The sequence below is a fragment of the Ochotona princeps genome, chromosome 14, assembly GCF_030435755.1.
Source record: "Ochotona princeps isolate mOchPri1 chromosome 14, mOchPri1.hap1, whole genome shotgun sequence".
In the NCBI taxonomy this organism is placed as follows: domain Eukaryota; kingdom Metazoa; phylum Chordata; class Mammalia; order Lagomorpha; family Ochotonidae; genus Ochotona; species Ochotona princeps.
This window is the reverse complement of record NC_080845.1, coordinates 17,150,949-17,160,772: the sequence shown is the minus strand read 5'-3', so window position 1 is coordinate 17,160,772 and position 9,824 is coordinate 17,150,949. Positions and strand designations below refer to the sequence as shown.

The window sequence follows — 9,824 nt, the reverse complement described above, 5'->3', positions numbered from 1 at the left end:
TGGTTAAATATTTTCTGAATCCCAGTCATTGGCCCAAAGAGGTCTTTTTTTTTTTTAAAGATTTATCTTTATTACAAAGTCAGATATACAGAGAGGAGGAGAGACAGAGAGGAAGATCTTCCATCCGATGATTCACTCCCCAAGTGAGCCGCAATGGGCCGGTGCTGCACCAATCCGATGCCGGGAACCAGGAACCTCTTCCAGGTCTCCCACATGGGTGCAGGGTCCCAATGCATTGGGCCATCCTCGACTGCTTTCCCAGGCCACAAGCAGGGATCTGGATGGGCAGTGGAGCTGCCGGGATTAGAACCGGCGCCCATATATGGGATCCCGGGGCGTTCAAGGCGAGGACTTTAGCCACTAGGCCATGCCGCCAGGCCCAAAAGAGGTCTTTTTTAAAGTATGGATTGCTGCAGACCTGCGCCCTCCGGAAGCCTGCGCCCACCGGAAGCCCTCTGTAGCAGTGTTGTAAACAGACAGATGTTTGCATGCGGGCCAGACTGCCAGCGAGGTGTGTCTGACTCTGTCATTCATCAGTTACCTTCACCTCTTCCCACCATAAACATACATCTCCTGAATGTCAGAATTACATAGTAAGCGCACACTAAAGCAAGGGTTGGAAGAAGAAACTAAGGGTTGATATTGGTGGTTCTCTCTTGGGCATTCAAATAACGCCCTCCCTCCTTTTTTTTTTTTTTTGTGTGAGACATCTTCCATCTATTAGTTTGTTTCCCAGATGTCCACAGAGCCAAGGCTGGCCCTGGCCAAAACTAGGAACCTGGAATTCAGTCAAGCTTTCTTGTGTGAATAGCAGGGAACCAGGCACTTGAACCATCACCTGCTGCCTCCCAGGGTGCCCATCAGCAGAGTAACCAGGACTGGAACCATAAGGGATGTGAGCACACGAAGCAGCACCTCAGCCACTTGTGCCAGTCACCTGCCCCCAAACCTTTGCTGTTGAGAGGCTGGTATTATTGGAATCTGTTAAGCTTAGAATGTAATCCTTGGCTAAACATTGTTTCAGTCTGTTTTCATGTGTAATCAAAGGGTCTCATTTTCTGTGTAGTTGGAGCTAAACTACTGGATTCTAGGGTCTCTTGTTAGATATGTCACTAGTATTAGGTTTCCTTTCCTTCATAGGAAACTTTTTTTGAGATTTTTTTTTTTTTATTGGAAAGGCAGATATACAGAGAGGAAGATAGAAAGATCTTCCATCTGCTGGTTCACTCTCCAAGAGGCCACAACGGATGAAGCTGAACCGATACAAAGCCAGGAGCTTCTCGGTCTGCCACACAGGTACAGGGTCCCAAGGCTTTGGGCCGTCCTCGACAGCTTTCCCCAGGCCACAAGCAGGGAGCTGGATGAGAAGTGGAGCTGCCGGGATTAGAACCCATGCCCATATGGGATCCTGGCTTTAGAGGCAAGGATTTTAGCTGCTAGGCCACCGTGCCAGGCCTCCAGAAATTGTTTTAAGAAATTACTTTTCATTACCACCTTTGTTGTATTAGTTCCCGTAGACATGTTTTCTTGTTTGTTTTGAAGATGCTATCCTAAGAGGTAGCAGCTTGGTGGAAACATTTCTAGTCTTTGGCAGAACAAATATCTTGTGGCCACAGGAAATAAACCGTTGTGAGAAAGTGATTAGTGGAGAAATAGTAACCTCTGAGGGTCAAGGTGAACCATCAGTTAAAGTTCACCACCTGTTGGCAGAGCACATCCGGCACATTCACACATCTTGTTAAAACCTTCACAGTTTCATGAGTTTATTGCCTTTTCCCAGGCAAAAACAGGCTGGATCCGAAGTTAACTAACTTGCTCAAAGTTATTCAGTAAATGGTATGGCCTGATACGAACCCCAGTCTGGCCATTTGTGACCCCTGAAAATATTTCACAGATTACATTGACCACACAGGTGAAAATCCTGGTGCAGCAAGCAGGACCTGCCCATACGAGGCAGCCTTCTAGTAATGTGTCTTGTACACTGCCCTTCTGACAACTCACTTTGTCCTGACTTCATACTAATGGTGCATCTTCTACCTCGTGAACTTCGGAGCAACCAGCTGTGTTACAACATGGGTAACTGTGTTTCAGTATAGGTGACAGTTCATCACACATCTTGGCATCCCTGACCTCAGCATTAAATGCCAGGAACAGGACCTACCTTCACTGAACACCATGGATGCTTTAACAGTTGTGCTCTCTCCCCAACAATAGCACTATCCCAAGGTTAGGGCGTCCGAAAGTGAAAATGGGCCAGCTCCATGGCTCAACAGGCTACTCCACCTCCCAAAAGGGCACTGGCTCCTGTCCCAGATGCTCCGCTTCTGATCCATCTCCCTGCTTATGGCCTGGGGAAGCAGCAAAGGGACCCTGCGCCTGCATGGGAGACCTGGAAGAAGCTCCCGACTTTAGCTCAGTTGTGGCCATCTGGGGAGTAAACCAGTGAATCTTTCTGTCTTTCTGCCTTTCCAATTAGAAAAAAAAAAAGTAAAAATAGATGGTAGAATGAAGTGTGTCCTCCCCTGTGCGCAAACACTCCCTTCTGGAGCTTTCCTTATTTGGGTTGTATATCAGCCACTCCACAAATAGGAATTCTGATTTGACTAAAACAACAACACTTAGTGGTTGCAAGGTTAAAGAGCAAAGATGTGTAAAGAAATGAAGTCAGGGGTCCGGCGGCGTAGCCTAGCAGCTAAAGAAATGAAGTCAGTGGGAAGAGGGGGAGGCCTAGCTTTCTGTGATTATCTCGGGTGGCACAGAGACAGCTGCGAGTCCCCGCGGGTGACCTAGGCAACTTTGCAGTTTTTACGTTGGAACTGTTTGGTTTCACTCAATACAAAATAGCATGTCTCGGCTGTTTCAGAATATCTTACTACAATAAGGTCTCTTAAAGGAGTTTATGGAATCTAGTCCCATTAAACTCATTATTTAGAGCAAATTAAACCAACTTAAGTTGTGGCTTCTGAAAGCTTCATTCTACCAATTAAAGTTTTTGAAAAGGTTGTCTTTTTATAAATATGATGATGTTTTTAACTACTGTTGGATTGTTTCAGAGTCCTGAGCCACCAGGCAAGATTAAAATTGGTACAGCAGGTACTGTGGTGCAGCATTTTAAGCTGCTTGTTGGCGTTTCCAGGCCTCATGTCAGCAGGCAGCTTCAAGTTCCAGCTACAACACTTCTAAGATCCCTGCTGATGCCCCCAGGAAGCAGCAGGCCACGGCCCAAGCACTTGATTCCAGGCCATCGGAATAGAGTTCTGGGCTCCTGGCATCAGCCGAGCATTTTGGGAATGAACCAGTGGTTACGTCTCTTCCGCATTTCCTTCCTTCCATCCTCTCTATCACTCTGCATTTCAAATCTTTAAGATATAACTTCAGAAGCAGACATCAACTGTAAGGTACTTAGACAGTGGTTGGCCAGTAACAGCCTGAAGTTCAAACCCTCATTCCCCTTGGCCATGAATTCAGTGCTGTCTAACCAACCTGTGATGGCCCGAGATGGGGCCAGCACTTAACCTCTGTCTGAGTCTTTCTAAAATCCGAAAGGCAGATTTACAGAGAGAAAGAGGGACAGAGAGAGGTCTTTCATCCACTGGTGCACTCCCCAAGTGACTACAATGACCAGAGCTGAGCAGATCAGGAGCCTCTTCCAGGTCTCCCACCCAGGTGCAGGGTCCCAAGACTTTGGCCCATGCTCTACTGCTTTTCCAGGCCGTAAGTAGGGAGCTGGATGGGAAGTGGAGCTGCCAGGACATGCTCCCATACCCAAATGGGATACTGGCACTTGCAAGTCAAGGATTTAGCCACTGAGCCATTGGACTGGACCCCTCTCTGAGGTGTTTATGGCCTTGTGGAAATGGAGCCAATGCTCTACCCAGTCCTTTGCTTTAGGGCCTCTGCACCCATCTGGAACAATGAAGACCCCACCCCCACCCAGTCCCAGATTGCTCTTAGACCACTACTACTGGATTCTTTTACCTTTAGGCTTTTTTTTTTTTAAGATTTATTTATTTTTATTGGAAAGACGGATATACAGACAGGAAGATCTTCCGTCCGGTGCTTTACTTCCTAAGTGATTGCAACGGAAGCCATTCTGAAGCCAGGAGCTCTTCCGAGTCTCCCAAGCAGGTACAGGGTCACAAGGTTTTAAGCCGTCCTCGACTGCTTTCCCAGGTCACAAGCAGGGAGCTGGAGGGGAAGCTGGGCTGCTGGGATTAGAACCGGCGCCCATATGGGATCCCAGTCCGTGCAAGGCAAGGACCTTAACCACTATGCTACCACATCAGACCCTACCTTTAGGCTTTTAAACCTCTGGCTCCACGTGAACACCTACTGACCAGCAGTCTGATACTTGAAGCCACTAAATGCACACGCAGCTGCTGGGGAAGACCTCCCAGCCCTCAGGGATCTTGTCCTCTCTCTCCTCAGTTCTAGCCCAGCCCAACCAACAGCTGTGGAATGAATACATGAACAAATGGATGAATGCAGAGCCATTTTTACTAGAATGGGTAGGGGACAGGGCAAGACATCCAAAGTAAATGCTGGAAAAAGGAGGTAAGCACATTTGCCCAAAAACCTGAAGCTTACAGCTCACTTTGCAAATGTAGCACAGAGCAAAGGGTGGGGGGGAAGTAAGTTAAAAAAAACATGACCTGGGTTCAAAGCAGAGAATTGCAGACTGTGAGTGGGGCTGGTGTGGCGCCTGGGTCCCACTGCCCAGTGCTTTGGCACACCTTGCTGGATTGCTGTGTAATCAGATGGCCTCTCTGCCCATCATGACCCCCTCCACCCAGTGCACACCTGGAGGTCTTGCCACATGTCTCAATCCTCTGGGCTTCTCTCTCGTCTTAGGAGGGCCTTCCAGGAGTTGAGACCCAGTGAGAGAGCTCCTGGGCTTGTAAAATGAGCATCACTACTGTGGATGACAGCCAAGGGAGCTCTGTACCCAGCAGCCACCCAGAAACACTGATTTCTGCCAGTAACAGGGTTCAGCCCACACCCCACAGGAACTGCTTGGTCCAAAAGATGGAGAAGATGAGCAGCAGGGTGACACTGAGGATGACAGCCAGCAGGTAGGCAAACAGGCGCAGCTGAGGGTTGCGGAAGCACTCTCGCAGCGACAAACGGCTGGGACGCGAGCTGGGCAACGGCATTGTGGCAGGGGTCACATCATGGGAGGGTTCAGTCTGGCTGCCAGGCTCAGGGCCCAGGTCCAGTGTGTAAATCCGAGGCTGGCGCAGGAAGTAGCGGTTCTTGGGCTGGTCCTTGAGACAGAGCTGCCGGCCCTCCAGGATGACGTGGTGGGGCTCCAGGCGAAGCAGGGTTAGCAGGGCAGTGTCCGTGGGCAAGTCAGTAACGGGCTGCCCTGAGGCCAGCACAGTGGGCTGACGACAGAGTGGGCAGAGCAGGCGGCGCTGGGCTGGGGTCACCAGGCTGAGGTGGGCCAGGCATTCGAGGCAGAAGGAGTGGCAGCAGTCCAGCACCTTGGGGGTGTGGAAGGTGTTATTGAAGGAGTTCCAGCACACAGGGCACTCGGCCTCCAGCTGGCGGCCCTGCTGCTCCACCATGCTCAGGCGGCAGTTCGGTGGCGGGGCGTGTCCTGGTGGAGAAGAGCAGAAGGGCCCCGGTGAGTGCACTCCCGGGGCTCTGCCTGGTGCTGCGAGCTCTGTGAGTGCGGAAAGGTATCATCCACATTCGGCAGGCAAGAAGGTAGGCTCAAAGTGTCTCCATCCAAATCACCTGGGTCCTGAGCCAGTCATCAGAGCCCCTGCCACACCACCCCCTAGCAGCACCTGACTTCAGATGTTAGAGTCCAGGCTAGAGCCCCTGGACGTCAGAGTGCGAGCTAGTCAACCCCTAGAGAATGACAAAGAGTCTCGCTGGTAATGCAAACAGCAAACAGAGTTTATTGCGCCAGCATGCTGGGGTCAGACCGCACTTGGGGCACACAGGCCAGCCAAGCGGGGGGTCGGACCCCAACTAGCCCAAGACAGAAGATTATATAGGCCCTTCTGGGCTGGGAAATACATCAAAAGTAACAACTTAGACATGTTCATTTTTATGGCCTTCAGGCACAGGGAGCCTGTTTGTTCCCATACCCATAATCTTTATGGCTCATCCCATTCTCATACCCTTATCTTCTTCCTGTTCCTGGGACTGGGAGAAGAATGGTGCCCTTGCCCCCCTGCACCTGGGTTCACAAAATTACAAGGCAGCAAAGAACAGATTTATCACTAAAGCTAAAGCGGAATCCTCCCAAAGTCCAGGCGCCTCCTGCCTAGCAAAGTAGCAGTTTTTTTCAGCACAAAGGAATCTCACACTGCCCAACAAAAACATTCCATTCTAGCATTCTAATATACTATCATTCTAACATAGCATTTTATTATTCTTACATTTACCTACACTCTAACACAGAGAGGCAAAAAAACATGGCCCTGATGTTCCCTCCAACTGCCCTTGGCGGCTCAGATCCAGGGAGAAGGGGGAGCCACAGTTAGCAGGTTTTGCTGGAAGACAAGTAGCCCCTTCCCTGTTGCTTTAAATCCTTGGCTAGTGAGAGACTGGCTTTGTGAGTCCTCTAGACTAGCCCACCTGTACCTCTGGGCACAGACACAGGCCCCCGCACTACTCCTCCCTTTGGGCAAGAGAGGCAACCCTCTAGAATGGCCTCTGCCTGGCAAGGGGACCCATTGTCAGACATTTCTCCTTGACCTTGAAGCCTTGAAGAGGCTCCCTGCCTTCCCCATATCAGCCCCTGGAGCCTAGACTCCCCTGACTCCTCCTCCACCTGACCCTGCAGGGCACCCACCTGGACTTCCAGGGGCTCTGGGGTAGCCCGGCAGACTGCTCTGAAGGCCTGGGGCTCCTGCTTCTCCCTCTCCGGAATCTTCCACGCTTTGGGAAACCTCCTTCTTTCTCGCAACCAAGCCCGGGGCTGTCTCCATGGCAGCACACACACAGCACCTGGGGCTGCCAGGTGGCCTGGGCCCCAGCCTCCTGAGCACACCTGCCTAGAGCCAAGGTCAGGGAACTGCCTGGGTGGTAGGGCGGGGATGTGGGGGACCTGTGGCCCTCCCAGGGCGTGGTGACCCAGGGAACCTGGAAGCCAGCCCCCTGGGCAGTCCCTTCACTCCGGAAATCCCCAGCCTAAAAAGGTAGGGGTGGCAACGTCGCAGTCTTCTGAGCTGCTTTTCTCTTGGGTCCTCATTTCTTTTCTAGGATAGCTAGAACCTCCTCTGTGCACAAGTGGGCTGCCTGCCCTGGGCTCCAGTTACTGTGAAATGTATGCCAAACCCTACAAACTCTGAAGAGCAACTCCAGCAGGTTTGTTTCTGCTGTGATCTCCCAGTCCAAGACTTAGCCATCTCCCCAACCTTAGCAATTTAGTGAAGCAGATGGGGGAGGAGAGCTCCTTCCTAGCCCAGGGAACAGCACCTTTATCTGTTCTCCTTTAAACAGCTGAGTGTGGTAGGGGGGAGGTGTGAATATAAAACAAATGACACTCGTCCCTCCTGAGCATTCACTTTGCAGATGAGACACAAGAAGTGACTCACCTAGAGCCACCCAACTGGTTCATGTCAACACTGGGCCTGCTGTCTCTGGACTTTCTAATCTAGCACTATTGCTGCTGTCATAAAGACAGAGCACTGTATCTATTCAACCCACCTACTGGATGCACCTGTTGGCAGCTAGCTAGTGTTCACATTTGAGCAGGAAGTTACTCATGGCAGTAATATTCTCGCAGGAATCCAGGAACTGTGCAATAGGAGGAAGTTGCTGGGATGGGCAGAGGCTTCTTAGGGGATCCTGGTAAGATATTTCCTTGCCTTAAGTTGACACCTGCTTGCACCCACTTGCACCTGGGGGCTTTCTTCTAGATCTGTGACTGCTCTGAACTGGGGAGGGGGAAACAAAGACAGGGAGAGGACGCAATCCTAAACAAAGCACGGACACGTCAACCAGGATCTACACCTTATTAAGTGAGCATGGAGTAAATCATGGTGAGCAAAACAGTCATCCATGACCTCACCACATTCAGGGTCTGGTGAAGCAAGGAACCAGCACTGAGTAAGCGTGTGAGTGTAATGGATGCTGTAAAGGACAGAAGAGAAGAGGGTTTTGAGGAGCCACCTGCTCCTGATGAAACCACCAGGGATGGTTTCTCCTGAGTGCCAGTGGAGACTGAAGGATGAATAGAGCCCAGAGATGCTGAGGGGAGGAACAACATTCCTGGGCCAGGAAACAGTGCCTGGAGAACCCAAAGGTGAGAAAAAAACATGTCCACCTAAGGAGGAAACAGAGGGCCAGGGTGACCAAGGCCTGGTGAGGGGTCTTGGAGCAGTGGGACACCTGGTTCAAAATCCAAGCTAGAAAAGTGACAAGGAGGTCCTGTAAGTGCAGAAACTTATCTGGGCTTTATTTCAGGAGTGGGTGGGTGACTAGTCCTGTTCCCATTTTTTTAAAAATGTCTTTCCAGCTTCAGAGTGAAGAACAGACCCGGAAGGAGCTAGAGTGGACACTGGTGGTCCCAGCAGTGGAGTCCAGGAGTATGATGGTGGTGTGTGACATGGGTTAGGAGATGATCGAGAAGATCATCTTGCAGAGTGAGGTGAAAAGATGTCCTTGACAACAGAATCAAACCCACTTTCTGAGAGGCTATGGCGTTCTTAGGAACCAGGGGACAGAGGCTGGAACCTGACTGTCCAGGTTCAGGAGCCCAGATGCACTGCTTATTAAAGCAAGGACTCTAGATGCCTTGCTGGACCTCTGTGGGCCTCAATTTCCTCTTGTAGCAGGATAGAAAGGAAGCAAATGGTAGTAACGCTTTGGGAGGGCAGATGCTTTAGCTAGCACTTGGTGTCCGTAAAGATTAGGTATAGGCCTATTACTATTGCATTACTTTTGCACTTGGATTTGAGAAAGGGAGGATCAAGGTGGCCTTCATAGCCATGCAGACATTTCTTCATGGAATTTCAAGGAATCTTTGGGTTCCAGAGTGTGTCAGGAATGGACTATTCACTTTTATCAAAAGCCTTAACACAAGCATGGCCTTGGCTCAGAGATCTATGCATGGAAATAGTCCAGGACTTGGGCAGAGATCTAATCACAGAGTAGCCAGCAGAGACCCTGGCCTACTGGCAGAAGTAGGGAGAACAGCCCCTCTTTGAACACAATGAATTCTGCAGTCTTTGGAGTCATATGATAAAACATCTATTTGTATGCAAATCTGCCTGAACTATATATAATGTCATGAAGTGAAAAAGAACCGGTAATAAAACCACACTACAACATAATCCGATTTTCAAAAACATGGCATGCAACGCAAAAGAAGGTCTGGGAAAATAAACAGCCACATTAGGGGCCAAGACTGTAGGTGCGAATTTCTTCCTCCATCCCCATGCCCCTCAATTCTCTCATCTGAAAATTCTTTTACTCCAGAAAGCTTGTGTTCTTGCCCTCAGATATCTCGCTTCTCAGTGCAAATCAGAACATCACTTTCTATGAAGCTGCATGGCCAAAGCTACAAAGAGCCATTCCGTTCCAGGACAAGGATGGCCACAAGAGCCCCTGCAGGTGTTCCCTGTGGTTACAGGGCCAGCTGGTTGGAATCCAGGCTCCACAGAACAGACTCTGGCCATGTAGGGACACCCACCCACCTCCATCAGCACCACCACCTTACCTGCCCACTCACCCACGCCTTCAAGCCAGGACATCTCAGCTACAGAAAACCGTGCCACTGCCACCATCATCATCTCGGTTTACCAACAGGTCATCACCAAGCAGTGGCTGCAGCCTCACCCCAATGTTTGCAACCTCAGGATGCT

The 9,824-nt window shown here is 50.3% G+C and overlaps 1 protein-coding gene across 1 annotated transcript; it reads right to left on the bottom strand.

Annotated features, from left to right (window-relative positions):
• Window positions 1-4,981: 4,981 nt before the first annotated feature.
• RNF183 (ring finger protein 183) lies at window positions 4,982-7,020 on the bottom strand. Its single transcript, XM_004594935.2, has 2 exons — window positions 6,809-7,020; window positions 4,982-5,599 (listed from the first exon to the last, which is right to left on the bottom strand). Exons 1-2 carry the CDS (start codon window positions 6,942-6,944, stop codon window positions 4,989-4,991), a joined length of 747 nt encoding a protein of 248 aa, XP_004594992.2. The 5' UTR covers window positions 6,945-7,020; the 3' UTR covers window positions 4,982-4,988.
• Between the last annotated feature and the right edge of the window lie 2,804 nt (window positions 7,021-9,824).

Bases quoted from the DNA above. Each gene is read 5' to 3' on its own strand.
- RNF183 (XM_004594935.2), bottom strand. From the start codon at position 6,944: ATGGAGACAGCCCCGGGCTTGGTTGCGAGAAAGAAGGAGGTTTCCCAA. The intron at 5,600-6,808 runs GTGGGTGCCCTG...CTTCTCCACCAG, and splicing joins CAGAGCCCCTGGAAGTCCAG to GACACGCCCCGCCACCGAAC.